The 21,835-nt window shown below is 35.0% G+C and overlaps 1 protein-coding gene across 2 annotated transcripts in view; it reads left to right on the top strand.

Annotated features, from left to right (window-relative positions):
• Nucleotides 1–21,835, top strand: part of PACRG (parkin coregulated) — a 276,390-nt gene that overhangs the window by 16,540 nt on the left and 238,015 nt on the right. For both annotated transcript variants that reach the window (XM_026675239.2, XM_026675238.2), the window contains exon 2: nucleotides 16,883–17,017. In XM_026675239.2, coding sequence (XP_026531024.1) covers nucleotides 16,883–17,017 — 135 coding nt within the window. The remainder of the gene's footprint in view (nucleotides 1–16,882; nucleotides 17,018–21,835) is intronic.

Here is a 21,835-nt window from a genome sequence, read left to right as displayed (position 1 = left end):
CAGGAGTGGGGTGGGAATGGAGATTTTACACAACATGCCCACCAAGCCATGCCCACAGAATCGGTAGTAAAAAAATTTGAATCCCACCACTGATTCACAAGGTGTTATAACTTACTGCTGTACATGAACACGACTAAACATTTGATCCTATAGTAGATTCAGAAGCAAAATATTTATCATATAGTTCACAGCTATTGGATTTCTTGGTTATATTTTGTGAATGAGCTAAGAGTTATCACCTATCTAATGGAAAATAGTATCCATGATAGTAAATTAAGAACTATCCTGCATTGACTAAGAGCTCCTAGGCTAGGGATTAAGTAGAGAATGGTCTGTCTATAAATTGCAATGATCATAGCCTGTATTTATGGACTTCAACCTACACAAATAAAGCTGTCTGTTAAATAGAACAGAGAATGGATTTCTCAGAAAGCCATTTTATTAAGTCAGTGTTTGCCCTATCAGATTGAATGTGCTGACTTGGAAAAGGTGGTATGGCTTCTAAGCCCAGATCCCCACAAAAGAATATTTTAACGTTTGAATAGGAAACAATACTTCTAATGCTTTTTAATATAAGAAGGATCCTTGAAGTTCTTCACATATTCTAAGAACAAGTGTTCTATGATAAAAATCTCGGACTGCTACTTGTTCATTCAGCTTGATAGAGGCCAACTGTAATCATATGTCAGAATGATCTTGGGAGATGGAGAGAAGACATGCTGCCTAGAAAATGATTGGATGAGAGAGGGTATAGCCCAGCCGCTGCATAACTGGCAAAGCAAGAAATTCAGAAAGAAGCGTATCTAACTTCTCAGACTGCAAAAGAGACGGTGGGAGATTTGTATCATCAGGCTTGTGAGAGTCAGTTAATGTAGCCTTACAGTAAAGTGGAATTAGTTCATCTCATCATGTTTCCCAGAGTTCTTTTCTTTCTGAGTTTCTCTGCCCAGTATACAGCTGCAGGGTATGTCCTCTTTTATTTGATTGTTCCCTAGGCAGCATCTCTTTCCCCCATCTCCAAGGTCAATCCCATATACCATGTCACAAATGTAGCTAAGAATAAAGGCCCTTCTCCTCAGAATAGAGCACAGAGCTGGCGACTTTCACAGTCAATATAGTGAACAGTTTCTAGAAGACTACTTCTTTACCAATTCCTCAGAATATTCAAAATGTGGTGTAGCTTATTACAAAGGATCAGGTTGAAATTCTACATACATTGAATAAATTCAAATGCAGTGGTATGTTGGATGCTCTTGTGAGACAGGGAGAAAATCATGAGCTGATTAGATATGCACTGTTTGCTTAAAGCGACATACAGTTTGTGACATGTATAGCAAAGTTTCTACCATTGCCTCAAGTAAACTTGAAGCTTTAAGCATTGATGTTATCCCATGTGACTCCTAGCTTTAGTGATTCCCCCCCAAAATTGGTATGACTACTTAATCTTCTATATTGTCTCCCTCCACAGTGGTGTTTATGGCCAGCTGATATCTGGGCTAAATTTTAAGTGAGTTCAGTACATGTTATATTAAACTAACCCAGTACTGCCGCTGTTCTAGCAGGCAGTTTTAGTAATTGAATAGATTCAAATTATAATGTCTTTTAAAATTATTTCTATAGTCTTCTAACAGCATCAGCTAGACTAATATAACTGCAAAGGAATCTTGTTTAAAGCTGTTCCTAAGTGAAAATACTGAACAACTATTACATGTGTACCAAGAACTAATTCCTAATGTTGGGATATACTATACTAGGGAAACAGTAAAATTGGAACCATCAGCACAAAGCCAAGCTGCATAATTTAAGGCACAAAGGTAGACATTAGCCCCTCTCTCTGAGTTTCTGTTAATAAATAAAAAAATCATATAAAACTCAAATAAAGGAAGCAATTACATAGCTCACAGTGATTTATGTAGATCACTAAGCTATGGCTTTCTTGCAGTTTATAATTTTATGCCATCCTGGAAAAGGATATCTGGTTCAGAAACAGCAATCCCAACAAATGTCTAGAAGAAACATTTTTTAACTATTTTTAATTATTTTGATGTTTGAACTGAATCAAAAATCATTCCTGACTTACTTACAATAGTTATTGTACAATGAAATTATAACCTAAGATGACTCTAAAAATAGATTAGGTAAATTCATGAATAATTCATAAAAGTTAGGTTTGTTAGTAGTCACTGGTGCAGTCTCCAGGAGTCAGATTGGATTAACTGGAATACAGATGGAGGGAGGGAGGGAAACATAGATGGATGGATGAATGAATGATATCTCCAGTTTGGGGAATGGCGTTTGCTATTTTCTTTAAACCTTCCTTCAAGGCTTTCTGTGGACATCTGTTTTGCTCTAAATGGGCTTTATTCCAATCCAGAAGAGCTTTTAGGGCTTCACTTTAAATTTTACAGTTATGTACAACTAGATATTGCTTTCTATTATGCCTTCTCTGTTCTTTTGATCAGTAAGCTCCTTACCATATTTATCAGGTATACTCACAGAGAAGCAGAGAAAATTCACCCCCAACATTGGATCGATTTTATCTGTGGATGGGCTTGTTCACAAGCACATGTGGTAGGTTTTTCTTCAGCTTTTTAAAAGGACCCACATATCCTGTATGTATTTGTGAATAAGGTGACCTGTGGATAAGCCAACCTTCATAGAATCATAGAACTGAAAGGGAATTTGGAGGTCTTTTTGTCCAGCCTCCTGTCCAAAGCAGAAGTCCTTATTCCAGTCTAGACAAATGTTCGTCTAATCTTTTCTTGAAAACCTCCAGCGATGGAGCATCCACAACTCTGAGAGGCAAGCTATTCCACAGATTAATTGTTCTCACTATCAGGAAATTTTGTGTCAGGTTGGATCTCCCTCTGACGAGTTTCCACCCATTGCTTCTTGTCTATGGAGAAGGTACTATTTACCTCAGGTACTATGGAGAATAAATTGACCCCTTTTTCCCTCTGATAGCCCTTCAAGTATTGGAAGACAGCTGTCGTGTCATTCTTAAGCCTTCTCTGTCAACCCTGAAGCTGATCCGACCAAGGCCATTTTGAGGCTTCAGCATTGCCACACTGCAGCTGAGGGATAGGGAGGGGGGAATAGAGATAGCTGAGGTTTTGTAGCCAAAAAAAAAAACTTTCTCCTGGGAACCAAGGACATTCCCATAGGTCAGTGATGGCTAACCTTTTCAGCTTGGTGTGTCGAAAATAAATAACTCCACAAGACTTTCTAAATATCCACTGTGAATGTTACAAAGACTTTCTCAGATCCTGTCCCGGTTTATTAAGGTGAAGGTACCACCAAATTTTGGACATAAGTTAACCACTTCAGCAAACTCAAATATTTCTTCCCTTCTTTGCATCCCTCTTTCGCCAAGGACATACATTTATGTTTGAAGAAAGCTCTGCATATTTAATAGATAGAGTTTGTGCATTTATATTTTGGGAGAATAAGCAATTTAAGGATAAGCTAGAAGAGAAAGTGATGACAGAAAGAGAAAATCTGTAATGTCACTATGAGAAATATTTTTTTTTTTTTTGCAATATCTCATGAAAAACAGGAGTGGTTCAGAAGGTGTAGCTAAACTCATGACCAGAACAGCAAAGATGATGCTAATAGAGGATGCCCAGAAGCTGAATGGTATTTTGAGGTGACAGACAGATGTCCAGTTTGAGATACAGGGGAGTTGAGAAAATGCTGGGATTTGCTAGATAATGTCTCTTAGATAATGAAATAAGTGTTATTGAAGAAAACAGAGATAGAATTGGTTAATGCTATTAGACCTTAATACATATTATTTTTGAAAAGGAAATCAGCTTGGCTTCTTCATATCAGCCCACAAGTGCCATAGTACATAGCACAGGAAAATACATCATCTCCTTTAGCAGACTGTTTTATTCAACATTAGGTGACTCCTGAGATGGAAATTAATCCTACATTAGTCCTAAGTGTATTTGGAAATAAATTTGGTTGAATTAAATAAAATTAATTGCCATGCAAGCATGCCGTAGGCTTATACAGTAGTTAATACATATAGTATCGCTTAACAATTCCCTGTTTAATTACCATTCAAGATACACAACAGTGCTGAAAAAAATAACTGTGTCCTCATACTTTAAAATACTGCAGCATCCTGCAATCACAAGACTGAGATTCTGGTGCTTCACTGCCAGCTTCCAATTAGCAGAGACAATGGAGAAGCTGGCAATAAAATAACAAGTTGCATTCATATGATATCTCATTTAACAACCATGGGTGATTCGCTTAACAACCATAGCAGAAATGTGACTGTAAATCTGTTCTGGTCTCATGATGTCTTATTTAATGTATGCAGATAATTTGCTGTGCCAGAAGTGAGACACATGATGTCTCACTTAACGACTCTGTCGCTTTGCCACAGAGTTGCTGGTTCCCATTGTGGTAATTAAGCGAGGACTACTTGTATTTCATTTCATTTCATTTCATTCACTTCATTTTAATTTATTGTTTCTTTTGTGTTTTAAATTATTAAAGGCTATTCTTTTGTAGATTGTAATAGGAAAGTTTATGAAGAAAAATGTATATGATCCTCCTCCCTCCTTTTTTAAAGTAGGATAACAATAAGAAAAGATTTATATTTGGTTAATCTTTGACTGGTCCTTCATCTGTATTACTTCTGATACTTCCAGATGTTAAAAAAAATGAGCAATTTTATTAGCCCTAGTGAACTACTTTATATTTCTATTTTATTATCTGTTCCAAAAGCTACAAAATACTAGGCAATGTTTCCTTGTGTCAGCAGATTTCTTCAGTGATCTCCTTTGTTTGAGTGATCAAAGCATATTGATGCATTTTATAAGATTCTGAGGTACTAATTTCTAGTGGTGATTATATTACAATGTGTAAAAGCCATATAAACCTATTTCTTTTATTAAATCATGATTTCATTCTGTGCTGCTATAAATTACTGGATGCAATACCTTTTCTATTTAAAGCCTCTGAGTAGTCTGATATCTATCCTGTTATTAATAGGAATCTCGTATTTATGCTTTTTCTTGAATGTGCTTATACCTTTTAGTTTTGGTGTTACAGGCAGCACGTACCGAATATTATTCATCATAAAAATAGCTAAGCAGGGTCAGACCTAGTAAGCACTTGAATGAGAAAATCCCAGGGTTCTAAACTGGATTTGAAAATCATAAAACTTTTAAATAAGGCAGCTTCTGTATTTCTGACAAGAAAATCTAAAAGATGAGACAGGAGTTGAACTCCACTTGGTGAGACTTTATTTTTTATATATCTTTTGCGGTAGATCTCAGGATGGGGTATATTGTCAGTAAGACAGTAAAAAAGTCCAATATGACAATTGTAATTGTAAAATCAGCAATATTAAACAAGCTAAAATATGATAGCATCCCATCTCTGCTTTGGAGAGGTGGTTTGATTCCTCATATCAAAGTGAGACTAATGTCCCTTGATTGATCACCACATATGGATGAATGAGGCTTTTGACATACATCTCATTTATCAGTTAGAGCAGAACAGTGTGGTCATATTACTCCATTATTTGGGGGCCTGCTTTCTTCTTTTGAAATACTTTGAAAGGGCCTTGGAACAAAGCACTCTTAAAAAATAGCACCTATCTGAAACTGCACATCCTATTGAACAGAGCCATTTATGTTGATCAAATCTTATATATGATTATGTGATTACTTAATCATATAATATGTTGCTATTTAATTATGCAAACATGATTAAACAAAAATGAAAGGAGCATTCTTTTTTTTTGTGATGGGCTATTTGACTGTTACATAGCTCTGCCTTAGAGACCCATAATATATTGCTTTCTCAGAATGTTAAGTCCTACCAAATACCAGACAGAACACAAAAGCAAATTAACAACATAAATAATACAGAACAAAATGAGCAGAGAGTAATTGTGACATATAACTTAATTGGAATTTTTACTATGATTACGGCAATATTCTTTCTATGATCTTTACATAAAAAATAGCTTCAATGGTCACAACAGGTCACAGTGCTTTCATTTATGTATAGAATTGCAAAGAAGTAAAACAATTCAACATTTCCAAAAATATTTATTAGTGTGCCCATGAGTGCTTAACAAGATTAGTCTTCTGTAATTTGTTTGCCCATATTGTTAATTTCTTTTTTTAGTCTTTGAATTTTAGTCTATGTGGGTTGGTTCAGAACAGGTTATGTTGGTTCAGAACAGGTTTATAAAAAACAGTTTATTTTACATAAGCCGTACAGTGATTTTATCAGTGATTAGGAAACCTTTTACCTTTCTGAAATTGCATCCTGATTCAGATAGGGTCTTTTCTACTATATCACTAATTTCTCTTCCTGCAACGCAATCCATCACAGTTTTGTTTCTTACCTAAAAAAGAACATTTTTTCTGGTGAGTCCTAATAAAGCTTTGATCTTATGGTGCTATCTTTATTTTAATGAGCCATTATGGCCTCAAAATAGCAAACATTTTTTAACAGATCAATTTACTTTGAAGCTTTTGTTTTCTAGTATTTACTATTACAGAACCATGAATTAATAGTACTAAAAGCGATATGATTTAGCCTTAAGGAGTATTATTTTCAATTGCATTGGGACTTTTCATTCAGATTGAATTAGGAAGATTTTTAAGAATATGATCTTCTGGAAAGATTTGAAGTACAATTTATTATGAAGAAAATGTAGTTTATGAGATAATAGAATTTCACTCAAAATATGGAAAGCCGTGCATGCTTTTATTCATTTTACCACTTCAAAATATACTCTAGCAAAAATTATAAGCATAATGCTATAGGTGATAAATAGGTCAGAGACTATTTATCACCAGAGAAGCACATGGGTTCTGGACCTTAAACTGTTGGAAAGTCTTCATTAGATGAAAGCCTTCTACTGAGGGGGAAAAAGTCATGGGGAAATTAGAATGTAAGAGCCAACGCTTATTCATAATAATAGTCTCATCTCTCCAGTCATTAGTATTTAGACCCAGAAGTAAAAGTTTCAGACAGAGGAAAGTATCTAGAGGAGCATTCCAAAAGCCATCAAACTCAATGAAAGTAGTACAAGGGGAAGAGAAACAAGGAATAAACCTAGTAGAAGACGATTCTGCAAATCAACAGCAACAAAAATTAATTAACACTCATGTATTTTGTTGTCTTAGCAGTGGGTAAATCACTGTAACTTTTGTTAACAATACAGGTGGCACAAATCACATTTTCTGGCATCTTGTACACTGAGGCCAGCAGCTGATGTTCTAATCAAATCATACCCCTGAGCTCTGTTAATATAACATAACAAAAATTATCCGGCTTTTATGAAGCAGCTATTGGTTTGACCTTCAAATGATACATTCCCAAGTTCTTTCAAAGTAATGGATTTGTTGGAGTACTGTAAAAATGCTCAAAATGCAAGTGAAAGAAAATTCAGTTTCTCATAAAACTCTAATGGAGTATGGAGTTTCTTTTCCACTCTCTATTCAGTATTAACTCAGTTGAATAACACATAGTGAGTTGACTTCAGAAAACTTTGCCCATGGTTCATGTTGTCCTTCCATGCGATTTTACAAAAGTAAGAGGCAAAAAAGGAATTATAACTATCATCATGGATCAGCCTTTTCAAAGATCCTAGAATGTTGTTTGATCAAGAAATGCAGGGCAGAAGTTTTGATACTGGATGCTTATCCCACAGGATAACTTTCATTTGCAAGATGGGGGCATGCATAAGCACACCAACGTGCCTACCGTCCCTGTCCTATTGTTTCTTTTATTTTTCTTATATGTATCCATGTATTCATAACTATGTTTTTACTTATGCCTATTATCTTGTAAGCAATTGACAAAACAAATAAAATAAAAAAAATAATTAAAGATCTGGAAGAAATGCATTTCTGTATATAAATAGGAGAGACTTCCAGCTTCGGTTTCATGATCATGTCAAAAAAGAGACACAAATTATACCCAAGTATCCTAAGGATGAGAAAGGAGAATTGTTTAATGAGCTTGCTGGATGTTTGCTCAGCAGGCTAAACTGTTATTAATTAAACAGGCATACCACAATCCAGTAATTTCTGATAAGGAGTTTTATTACAGGAAAGCAAAGAAGGCATGATGAGCTAATTCAAGGAATGCTGTGTATCAAAAGCAAGTTCTTTATATAGTGAAATCAATGTTCAATTTATTTTTGTGCATCTTTTCCCCTAGCCACACTACTGTATACAATGAGTCTCCCTTTCAGGAAGGAGGCCTGGTTTTTAATCTGTCTTTTATTTGGCCAATATCCAATTGTTCTCTTTCTATGCAAGAAATCCTCACAACTAATTATTTTATTATTAGGATAAAGAAGTCAGTAAAATAGATTTAACCCCCCCTTGGAGATTGAATATGTAATATTTAAATATGTACTTATGGGGCTCAAGAGCTGACTAGTCAGAATGTTGTGTAAAAAGGAGAGATGTATTAAAATGTATTAGATTAAAAGAGAACAGGAGAAGGACTTTGTGGTTAAGTTACTCAGTGAGAGGTCTACAAGTCACACAATGGTGTTTTATGTAAAAGTTGAAGGCCTGTTTGAGTCATATTATTTCCAGATGTCAATGGCTTATTTGTTTTTAAACTGGTTTTATGGTAGCTTCAGAAAACCTTAGAATTCCAGCAATAAATATATCAATACAAGGAAACAGATTCTGAAACATCCTCAAACATAATTTATACCTCTACTCTTTCCCTTTTAGCCTGGGCTAGGACTCTAAGTCACAAGGACTCACAAGTATATCATTCTTCCCTAGCATCACGACTCTGTAGTCCCAACCCCAAAACAAAACAAACCATCTACTATTAACCCCCCCCTCCCCAAAAAGGTGTAAGGGGGAAAAAAAAAAAAACCACCCACCCCCCCCCCCCCCCCCCCCTCCCTTTCCAAACCCCCACAAAACCCACAACCCCCCCTGCAGATATCCCAGTGCAGAATTTTTTGTATCTAATTTATTTACTATTCAGTTACCATTTGTGTTACTATTATATTGACAAATATAGCAATCCATTTTTTTTTAATTACAGAAAGGCACATTAAATACTTTAGTCTTGATCATTACTTTGTTCACGTAGTTTCTTTTATATCAATATAGATTTGCCTATTTTTTGCAGTTATCTGTCTGCTATAACACTTCAAAAGTTGCACTAACATTAATGAGTATATATATTTTTAAAGCAGCAGATCAAGTGGGCTTGTGTTAATTGACAGTAAAAAGGAGCTTCATTTGCATAAGATTCAAAGTGCTTCATCAAAATCATTTTTTTGAAGGGTGCATAGCTCTTATAAAGCTTACACCTCACAGGTAGTAGAAAAGTGAGTGAAAAGATATATCATTGCATTTCTAAGAAAAAAAATCCTTCATTGTGTTGAAGCTTGAATTCTGTGAAGAATTTTATGATGTGTCAATGTCATATTTTAAAGATTGAGCAGTTAAAAAGAATATTGGGTGCTCACATTAAATGTTCATTGTGTGAAAGATGTGAACTGCAATCATCTGACAGGGAGAAAATCTCAAGGCTTTGTTTGACAAAAGAAGCTGTTTTACTCTGAAGTCTAGAAACAAACACTTTCTCTTTTATGTAGTTGAAGTTTATAGAGGAAATTAACACATGTTAAGAATCCCTTTATTCCCTTTCTAACTTTGTATGTACAGCAAATGTTTCTAGCCTTAATTGCTAGATTTAACAGAGCATTAGGTTGACTGAGACATATGTCGACCTACTGATCACTAGAGCTGATTGTCCCCTTCCTCCCTCACTACTGAATCTAAAAAAATCTGTGATCTAACCCTGCTGGGCTGGAAAAGAGCAATACACATATCAACATAAGGACCAGAATCAACATAAGGATCAGAATTGTATCTCCAACTCCCCATTCACAAAGGCAGTCTAGAAAGTTATTGTGGTTGACAGTAGCTAGTAAGTGATCTTAGAAGAGAAGGTTGTTGGATCCAAATATGGCTTCTTGAGATATGGGTGAACCAATGTCTCTTTTAAGCACTTATAGTAGTTCCCATTTTCACAAACCTGGATTGCCTGTGACATAGAACCAGTCTTCTTCTTGGCTATTTGGTAACAGAAACAGGACAGGAATCTAGTTCACAATTGGCACAGTTAAGATTGCAGACAAGGTTGTCTACTTCCTTGGGACTCACTGGCTGAAAATCCTCCAAATAACACCGTGTGATATAACTTCTGTCATCTCAATAGATTCTTCCAACTGGCTTCTAACCTGGAAAAGACATAAACAATTCTATCCAAAAAATGCTTGGCCAAACTATCATAATTTACACTGACAGGATCTTCTAACCTATCTCCCGGGGGGGGGGGGTGTCCAGATTGTTTTAAACAGCTGGAATTCCAATGGTCAAAGAAATAATTTCATGTTAAATAAAAGATATATGTGGGGGAGAAGGGATAATTTTCTAAGCAATTGTTTAGACAAAATGTGATTAGAAACTGGTTGGGGTACACAGTGGAGAAATGGATGCTGTGTTGAAAATCAAGCCTTCCCCAGTGACCATGGTTTTTTTAATATTGGTAATACTATTTGGATGTTCCAGGTTTTTATATGCAACAAACGGGTTCTTGCATAACTGTATTTCCAATTCCATTACAGTTAATCCTACCATATCTTAAGCAGGCAGAAGAAGCAGCCTGCCAAGGAAAGTGATTTTAAAAATCATGAAAGAGAAAATTTTAATGAAATCATTAAAAAAATAAATAGATATTTTTAATGATAGACTGGGATGGGATGTAACCAGTGGTAGAGTTTTCTGTTGAATAGCCTAAATCACTAGCAGCATCTTTGCTAAGAGTGGCAAGGGGATTAATTGCTTTAACTGAAACAACAGAATGTCTTGGTGTGCCTAGCTTCCCTTAAACTGCTTTAAATGTATCTCTGGAAAGTATTTTTAAACTCTTTTTTTACTAGAGATGTTATAAATGTTATCTAAACTGAATAAAATATTTTCTCCACTCACCCCTGCAGTATCTGAAAAATACTGTAACTTTTGGATTTAAAAAGTTCATACTGAAAATGGTTTCTCTTCAGTTATATTCATAGTAATGCTTTCATTTCATGTAAATGTTTCCCTTGCTTTGAAATGTATATACATTTCTGTGATTGTAAAATAATTTGTCCTAGAAACTTTAATTTGCAATTCTCAATGGAGTGGTGCCCTTCAGAATTTTCAATGACATTACTGATGTAATATAGACATTGTGATAGCCTAATAAATCCTACATTGTGCAGACAGGAAAAAAATATATATAATTTAGAAATGAGAACAAGTACAAGCAGAGAGAGTAGAAAGAGAACAGGGAAAAAAGGTGGAATAATAGGTTTCATTCCTTAATCTTAATCCCAAAAGAAAAACAGGCAATGAAAATGACCTATTTTAGCAATAATGTTTACATGAAGGGGTTCTATCATTCCTTTAATCTGTGTATGTCTTCCTGCAGTAGCCACACAATATTTGAAAATGATATGTTCATGCATCAATAAGTTTCAGAGGAGTACTTCATACATGTTCTTATAAGTTTTATAGCACCTCTTCTGAAATATATTGTATTGCCTTATTCTGCATATAAATATTATGCCCTCATCTATTATATTCTTTCGAATATAGAAACGGGTAGTTGCCTTTGAATCAGTCCCTACTCCTGATGAGTCCTTTTGGTTGCCCCAAATGCTATATTCTTTCTTCTTCAAAGAGCTGCTTGGGCTAAGATTAGTTCTGTTCAATAGGCTTGTGTGAGTGCATGTTTTACAAGCTTAAATCAGCTAAAACCAGAAGTGGTATTCAGCAGGTTCTGACCAGTTCTGGAGAACCAGTTGCGGAAATTTTGAGTAGTTTGGAGAACCTGCAAATACCACCTCTGACTGGCCCTCCCCGCATCTATTCTCTGCCTCCTAGTTCCAGCTGATCGGCTGGGTCTTTTGCTGCCCTGCATAGGAGAACGGAGCTGGAAAGCAGGTTAGTGGGGTGGGGAGGGAATGGGGATTTTGCAGTTTCCTTCCGCTGCCACGCTGACCAAGCCGCACCCACCAAGCCAAGCCCACAGAACTGGTAGCAAAAAGTTTTGAATCCCACCACTGGCTAAAACCTATGCTTGGTTTTGTTTCATGAGTAAGAAAAGTACTGTTTCATTTGGCAGTCTTTAAATGGTATCATTTTTCATTCATTCATAATATTAACAGTATCAACAATATTACTTTAAGATATATCAGTGTAGTCCAGTATTATTAAGGAAAGTACACAGTAAAATTTCATACAGTTCATTTTCTATACCTTTTTTTTATAGAATGACCTGTGTGCTGTTTAATTACATAGAATTATAAGTATTTATCCATTTCTGGGATTATCACAATTACATATTGTATTTCATTATAATAAGATCAGAGAGAACAGGTTACTCAGGCTATAATCCAGTAAACCAGGGGCCTTAAAACTTGACAGCTTTAAGACTTATGGACTTCAACTCCCAGAATTCCACCTCCAGTCATTTTAGATCAGGAATTCTCGGAGGTGAAGTCCACAAGTCTTAAACTTGCCAAGTTTGAAGACCCTTATAGTAAACCATGTACATGAAATGTTATATTCATTGGGCTTATTTTGAGTTGACAGATACAAATCTGGTGTTAATCAAGTCAGTGGGAACCAACCAACCCTTATTCCTCCCCCCCTCTTTTAACATGAATATTTTTGCTTGTTTTTGTTTTGCTTTGCAAGCTTTACATCATAATATTCCTGCAGTCCAATGCAAATTAATTTTAGGATAAATCAATTGTACGAGTGAATAATGATTAGATTCATGGTTTAGGTTTAATGCAGTTTTACTAAATAATAACTTTGTTTTGAAAAAATATGACTAATAAAATTATGCTTTCTAAAGATACATCACTTTTTCTTTTCTTTTTGTATGAATTCCACATTAATCATTTATGCTGTTCTATTCTGTGTAATTAATCAAAGGAGATTGATCTTGAAAAGACAATTAACTGTTACACAATTAAAGGATTCCAGATGGAGAAAAAGAAAATAATTGACTTTAATAGTAAAGCCAGCAAAAGCAAATGAAATGTTGATTCATGAATAGAAACTTCTACAAATATGAATAGTCTGAACGGTTTGCTAAATTTGGCCTCAGGCGGTTCTTTGATAGAAGCTCAGTACTTACACATCAGACAATCAGACTGAACAGCCTTTTCAGGGCTTAAAGAATGCTATGAAACAATAGGCAGTATTAAGTTTTGAAATGTGATTGATTGCTCTCTTTGTTGAAAACACTCTGCTAAGCATTTTCCTGGTGACATAAACTATTTGAAATATTCGAGGGGAAAAGATAGAAATAAAGTTACACTGAAAATAAATGTTAGGTAGAGTAACATTTGATAAGAAATCTATAATTATCCATGTACTCTCATCAAAATGTTGAGCACACAAAATATTTTGCTATCAGTAGCCATCTGCTGCTGATATACTCATATTATAACAGGATTGGAGGCATACCATTGCTTCACTGATGATGGAATGGAGACTGTGTCAATGTGGATTTAATCTGAGAAGAGAGGGAAAGCCCAAGCACTCACTCAACAAGAAATATACTGAAATTGCTGGAGAAAGTCCGAGTGTTCAGCCCGGTTCCCTTTCCCTGCAGCAAGAACAGTGTTTTACCTGTGTTATTTCAATATTAGCTTCATTACCACCTTTTAACCAATATTAGCCACCCATTATTCTGAAAAAGTCAGTCAGGGTTTGCTATTTTTTTTCCATCATAAGTGCTCAAGAAAGTACCTCTCTCTCTTGCTGTAATGCTTTTGAAATATTAGGAATTACTCCCTTTGGTTAACCTACATGTAGGGATATTATCTACAATTGTAGACTATATCCTTACACAGACACGTATCTGTTCGGTTAGTTTTAGATACGAAATTTGCTAGGTAAGAAATTTGTATCTAAAAGAAAACATAGCAGACTTCTTGGTCTACTAACCAATCAATATATTAAAGCAAATTTTAATAGTCGTGGATTGGTCAGAAAAAGCAGGAAGGTCTATGGTAACTATGTAAGAACAGTTCAGGTCTAAATCTTTCAAATTTCGTGAAACTCTTACATCATAAAACATTCATCCAAAACTCTTTGTAGGACCTGCATAGGTCTCTCATGTCTTCCCCTTCTCTTCTGTTTCTAAAGCTATCTTAGTCATCCATTCAAAGCGGCTCAGGTACTTTTTTGAAGTAACACTTGAAAATCAACCCATTAGATTTAATTGTACAGTAGAAATAAGAATTAAATGAGTTTCTGCTTGTTCTTTGCATTCATTTCACTTCTGTAATTTGTGTGGGATTTTCAGAGATTCTGGAAGAAACACTAATTTCCAATAGATCTAATTTGCATTAAACGGAATAGCATTATAATTTATATTTTCTTATTGTGATGATTCACAAAAGAATCAAGTCACGCTCTTTCTTAGCCGTGACTTTCTGCAAACTGAACAACTTAACTATAAACTGCTCTGTTTATACTTTATAACATGCTTGGAAGTGTCAGCCATAATCCCAAACAATTTTTCAGACATCAAGAGTAGACACGCATATATATTATTTTTGCTTTGCACAACAAACTGCTATCTATCTTGCAAACTTATTCTAAAAGCCTTTTTCAATTTAAATACAATTTGTCATATGGCTTGGGAGACCAGTATTTAAAAATTTCAAGCCTCAGCACATTGAGTTAATCATGTATTTCTGCAGCTTTCATCTGAAGTCCAGTTGTGTCCATCATTGTGTACATGCTTATACCCTTATGCAAGAATATGTTGGTGGGATTATTACTGCATTAACATGTGTAGGTCTGGGCTTCCTAACTAATGAAACAAAAGAAATGTACTTGTGACCAACTTGATTTCTGTGGAGATGCTTTCCATTTCTAAGCATGTTTATTTTATGGTAAGTACGGATATATTCAGTGAGACTTGCTTTGAAATGAATTCACAGAAATTTGTAGTCTTGGCTATAATTACTTTCAAGTGGGTTATGATGAACAACCAAACTTTATTAACAATAACTGTGATAAAAACAGATTTAAGTTGTCTCCAGATTTTGTCATGTATTAAATAGATTAAATGAAATAAAGAGGAAAATTTTCCATTAAAGGAAGGAAAGTCAAACTCTGGCACTGGTATAGTTTTTGGCTGTTTTCTGGTGTCATTATCAATTTAATTTTGAATTACAATTGCAGTTTGTTTTAGTATTATAATGCAATAATATAATTGTCCATGTAGAAGCAAACATCAATGTGTTCAGCAATAATTAATTCAATTAAGACAAGAAATTAACACATCTTTCCCCAACTTGGTATCTGTTGGATATATTTGGAGACTATTAAGCTGAAGAAGGCCATATGAGTCATAAATATTGTTTTTGACAATAGATTCTAAACTAAAACAAAAATATTGAAGTAATTCTTCAATAGATGTAATCCTAATGTGTAACCTTATACTGCTCTTCCATATAAACAAGCAATAAATTACAGAAAAACCCATGACATTGGGTGACAGCATGAAAAATTTCCAGTCTTATTCCTTATTTTTGATTCCCATCAAAATGAATTGATCCATATTACATTGCTAAGTCATTATAATTCCATAGAATTTTTAGATGCAAAATAACTCCTGGAAACCAGATTTTCCTAACCCCTTCTCTTTTTTTCCTCCTTAATGAAACCTTAATGTTAAAGCCATAGTTATGTCATCCAAAAAATAAACTATAACTTAGTATATTTGTTCTTATCCTCCAGCTGTGTCTTTTGCTATTATAAATTAACATCCCCTTATAAGCAAACTAATAGTATATGATACTACATATGTCTTAAATTGATTTTATTATAATTGTGTGGACTTTATTTTCTTATGATTAGATACCAGTGGATACTTGGTTGGGGAACAAATTCGTTAGCATTCTTTGTTTGTGTGAATTCTTCAAACCAGAACATTTCTACTAGCACCTCCATTGTACTGTGGGAGCTGCACATAATTCAATTTGACAGCATAGTTAAGAGAATGAGACAAAATTGAATATGGTTGAGTTGAAAGCAAATCATTTTCATCCTATATTTAACAAACTTAAATATAGTGATATCTACCATTTATAAAAAGATCTTTTCTCTGTTATATAATACATATTTTAAATAAGTTACCTTTACAACAAGGGAAAACCATAGCGACAATAAGCTTCCATTTTGCTATAAAACATTAAATATCCTCAAATCTTAAGCTGTCTAAATTTAAAATACTGTAACTTCCTTAACATAATGTTTCTGTGAGCGATTGTGGAAAAGCTGAGGAAGATATGGAAAAGAGAATAGACATAATCAGCAAGTTAGCAAACTTATAAATAGCCACTAAATTCACTGAAGAGAAACCCAGAAAGAAGTAATTTAAATAATTCAAAGAATTTGGGCTATATTAACTCATTATAAATGAGTGATTTTCAAACATGGCAACTTTAAGCTGTAGGGATTCAACTCCCAGGATTTCCCAGCCAGCATTATAAATAAATTTTGGAAATTGCACCATCATTTCTAAGATTTTGATTTATCCCAACCATATCTTTAAATCTGTGAATCTGTATGTCTTCTTTCATCTTGCCTAGCTAGTGTACATGGGCCATGACAATTTCCACCAGGTATTAAATATGTTAAATATTCCATGGTGAACATCGATAACAGTGCTTTAAACTGAAATATGAAGCACTCTGATGTCATAGTCTCAATGAAATCATTTATTTCATTTATTTCCTGATATGCACCAATTTTTGCATAAAGATTTTTCTTTAACGTTTTAGGTGAAAGGACCTCCAGCTGCAGGAGCATTTAAAGAAAGACCAACAAAGCCCACAGCATTTCGCAAGTTTTACGAACGAGGAGACTTCCCAATTGCCCTTGAGCATGATACAAGAGGAAACAAAATAGCCTGGAAGGTAGGTCAGGGCACAGCTGTGACTGGCAGCTGCACTTATTGAAGTGACAAATGTCATTGCCCAAACTGTTGGCTTATAAGTAAATAAAGTGAAGTAATTTCTTAGCAAATAGAAGACAGGGGGGGAAACAAGTCAGAGACCAGCCTCCTGAGTCAGCCATCTACCTTGGTGAACAATCAAATTATATGCTGCAAAAAGGAAGTTGACAGAATTGCTTTGCCTTAGAGAACTGTCTCCTGTTCAATTCATCTCTATTTTTATGAGGACCTGGCAACCCAGTCTATTCCAGGCAGTCCATCAAGTGATGGAAGTGGCTGGATACAGTGAGCAGCAGCAGCCATTTATCTCTCTCTTCTCCCCCCACTCCCCCACCACCCCACCAATTTCACCTTCCTGCAGGACAGTTCCAAATGGAAGCTTTAATTACCTAAATGGATAGGTCAAGATTGCCTGCTCCTTTGAAATGCAGAGCAGAATACTAACGAAGGCAGATTCTCATTCCAGCGCTTCACTCCCAGGCTGCAGCATATGTCAGACAGCGTAATCGCTGTCATACATGCCCCTGTTAGAGGCTGACCTCCATGGCTGAAACCATTATGGCTCTGACATCTCTGACAAAAGGTTAATTGGCTTCAAAATAAATGTATTGCCTAATGACTTCATTCAAATGCAGTCTGTTTCTCTCCAAAAGGCTCAGTGATGTTATTTGTAAAACTTGCCAATCTTTGAGGTAACTAGAGCAGGCTTTTAAATTTAATTTGAAAAATGAATGCTGATCTTTAACCTGCTCTTTCTATTTAATTATTTTTGTTATCAAAGAATGAATTTCTCTCTTTGTGCATATTATTTATTGCTGGGAATAAGATTTCTCTTCAAACCGGACAAAGATAGCCTGAAGATACATCGTATATTGGGAATTGTAAAAAGAAAAAAGAAAAGAAAAAAAGAAAAAGAAAAAGAAGCAAATAACCCATTCTTAGAACGCTTGAGTAGCTCATGTTACAAAACTATGATTTAAGTTACAATAATTTAGGTAATTAAAATAAAAAATAAATGTTCTTAGACATGACAATAATAATAATGATCTATGATTTATATTATTAAAAAAATTGGCACCCTGTAAATGTACTAAGAAACATTGCATTGAAATTTAAGGGATGTATTTCACTTAAATATATGGGCCAATGACTTTTGATTTTCTAATCTTGTATAATATTATTACTGATATTTATAGATAAATGTATACTTTATGATATTTATATAAGATTCTTTGTATTAACTTTATATGAAATTTGTGATACTATTTTGTTTTGATTTTCCTCAATATTATATGCCAATAATACATTTGATTTGAATTAATAGACATAGGAAAGAAATCACAAAGCAGAACCGATGGGCTAAAGTCCATCAATTACAAAATGACTTACAGGCTAACTTAAACAATTTAAGTTTAATTATATATATATATATATATATATATTTTAAAGGTGACATGATCAAATATTACTAACTTGGGAATTTTAGTGGTGAAGATTTAGAAGAGAAAAGGAGGGAAATAACAGAAGTTAATAAGCTTTTTATTATTTTCAGTCCCTATTTTGCTGCTTACATTTACTGTACATAGCAGAATATTTTTTTACCAAGTTCCAAAAACTGCATGGTATCAAGAGAACATGAATATTAAAAAGCTTCTGTAATTCCAGCCATTTTTTGATCTTTAGGTTAGCTGGCTGATAACACCATAGGCGTGTTGCTTTGCTATCCTTTCACCCTATCCTAAAACTAGCAGAAATCTGTATAGCACTCGATATCTTGCTGGTTGTACAGCATGGCCTCCTGTGCAACTGGAAGAGGTCTGCATTGGGCTGATATGATGTGCAACATACAAAGAGATATTTGTAGTTTTCTGAGCTGAAATTCCAGCCTTGTCCAATATCATTCAGCTCATTGAAAGGCTCCTTTAACTGATATACATGAAACACTTCATGCACTGTTTTTTTCTCTTTTACTTTCATGTTGTATACAGACAGGATGAACTTTTTAAAAAAACCTTGGGAACTATGGATCCACCAGATGATTGTTCAACGTAACCCTAGCTGACAGCAAAAAAATTGAGGGTTCTTGTTGTTGATCTTTTTAATCACTTGACAGCCTTTGAATGGTCATCTAGATTATTGTGTAGCTGAGTGCAATTGTTGAATCAGTTTTGAAGAACTACAGTTAAAAGGATTCAACTGTAAGGATTGATGTGGAAACTGGAAGCTGTCTAAGGAGATGAAGTGAGGAATCAATACTTGGCTGGAAGTCTACTGAAATACAAAATCTAGGTCCTTTTGGTTACACACATTAAGTCAGGCAAGGTGGGGGGGTCAGTTTCAAAGCTTTGTACTTTCTGGGTTGACCAGTGGACTATCCTTTTTTTAAAAAGGGGGAAAAGTGATTGTGGTATTCTAGTCTCCCTTAAAGAAGAATTGATGGTTGGACAGAGAGATCAGGGACCAAATTGAGGGGTGGGATCCCATAGGAAACAGGCAGAAATAACTAAAAGCCAAGAGACAGATAAATAGCAGTAGCAGGTTGTTCGAATATTATCTTTTAGACACACACAACATGATTCAGCTATTTTCCTAAGTAGGGGAAAGTATTGCTATTTAGGGTTTCTTGTCTGAACATTTGTCTGAATTATTGTCTGAACATTTAATTTTTCTGCTACTTGTTCAAAACCATGATGAGGAAATGATTGGTTGGGATGTTAGAGGAGAATCAAATTGGAATTCTTGGTTTTCAACCATCAAATTGACTTTCTAGCCTTGGTGAATAAAATGCAGAGGATTGGGGGAATTCATGCTGTCAGGCTTCTTAGAAGAAGGGGAGTATCAAATAAGTAGAGTGATTAAATGGATGAATGAATGAATAAAGGAATGAATGAATGAAGAGCTTTACTGCACTTCACCGAGCATATAACAATTGTAAAAAATAATAAAATGAGATAACAGCCATAAATATTCAATGTTAGTTCTGAGAGCTACACATGCGAACTTGGTGAAAATTTAAACAGCTGCTTTTGCCTACCCAAAGGAATTTCACATAAAATTTATCTGTTTGTGTGGGACTGGCCTAATGAGGGGTATTAGCAAGTCATTATGAGGATCTCTATAGAAACCACAAAAGAGGGTCAATGATTCACTGCTCCCAGACACAGAGGGCAAATATTTTCTGCATAAAGTTTTTTTTAAAAAAACTTCCCCTCCAATGCACTGATTGCAAGATGTCAAAGCGCAGTAATGTTAAAGGCCTTACAGAATATATTAACTATATGCTGATCCATTTACACAGCTGGTTAATACAGACTTTAATTTGCACAATACTGTATTAAGGATTCTTTAAGTAAGTAAGTAGTGTACCACAATCAGGTTTCGTCCAAGTTTCAGCAACACTGAAACTTGGTCAATTTTTGCCAATTTCTGAAGTCTGCCTCCAATATGTTGTTTTAGAGAAATATAGCTTGCCTAGCAAGATAAGAGGTTGAATATTTAGCTAGTATTGAAAAAGACTTAGCCATGGTCTTATTTCAGCCTTTAGCAACTCTGTATCCTATCACAGGACTACATCAAGAACACATCTTAATTCTTAAATGGCTTTCATAAGCTCTTTCTGGTTTAGTATTAATGATGCTTAGATTTAATTGCCCCTGTTGAGGTATTCCCTGTTAGGAGAATGAGTGCACTCAGGGAAACGTAGTGAGAGTGGTGTTGAATAACACACGACCAGCATACAGATACACTGAATAGTAAAATGTAGGTTTTACTTCCAGTAAACAAAGTCCAACAAACAGTCCAAATCATACATAGTTAAAGCAGGTAGTATTCAATACAATCAGTCCAGGGATAATCCAAAAATGAAGTCCAGTATCATAAACAAAGTTCAGTAAATGGAGTTTGCTGACAGTTTGCAAGACTCACAGCAATCCAAGCAGAACGACAGTCAGGCAAAAGGCAAGAAGAAAATGCAAGAAGAGAACAAACCAGGTTTCTGGCTCCATCTTATGGCCGTCGGAGGAACCTCAACCAATCACAATTATAGCATTCTCTTAAAGATACAACAGTATTAAAATGACTATCCTGGTTTATATATTGCCAACCCAACTGTTAGGTGACTATCATTCCTAACGTTCTCTCCTTTGGGTAGGACAGTATATAAAACCTTACAGTTTAAGTCCTTATTCCTCACAGCAAGCCTTATGTTTTACAGTGCCTTGGGCTTTTGTAAAATGATCTGCAATGTTGTTCTCTGACATGCAATACTCCAGTGTAATCATTTTACTTTGGACACATTGTCTCACATTCAGATATCATAGATCGGTGTGTTTTTATCAGTTTGTATCCCCAAAGGCTTCTTTAAATATATAGTATGTTGCAACGGTGCATGAAGATATGCCATCTCCACATCTAAATGGTTTATTATGTATTTCTTCTTAGCTGCCCACACTAATGCTGCTCGTAATGTGGTAGCCTTCAGACTAGGTGCAAACACCTCGTTGTAGTCGTTGGCTGACTGATCGAACCCTTGTGCGACTAACCTGGCTTTATAGGTAACAGTCCCATCCACACCTGTCTTAATTTTATAAATCCACTTACACCCTATGGCATGCTCACCTGGTGGTAACCTGACATTTTCATATACCTCCAAACTTTGTAAGGATTTCAGTTCCTTATCCATTGCTTCCTGCCAAGCAGCCTGATCCTTAGCAGGATACAGTTTCAGTTCATTATATTTAGTAGGAACTATATTTACTTGGCATACTATATTAGCCTGATA

The sequence above is a fragment of the Notechis scutatus genome, chromosome 1 (assembly GCF_049901735.1).
Source record: "Notechis scutatus isolate UNSWTSFEM ecotype Mainland chromosome 1, rNotScu1.2, whole genome shotgun sequence".
NCBI classification, from domain to species: Eukaryota; Metazoa; Chordata; class Lepidosauria; order Squamata; family Elapidae; genus Notechis; species Notechis scutatus.
Note: the sequence above shows the minus strand (reverse complement) of the source record. Positions and strands in the feature narration are given on the sequence as shown.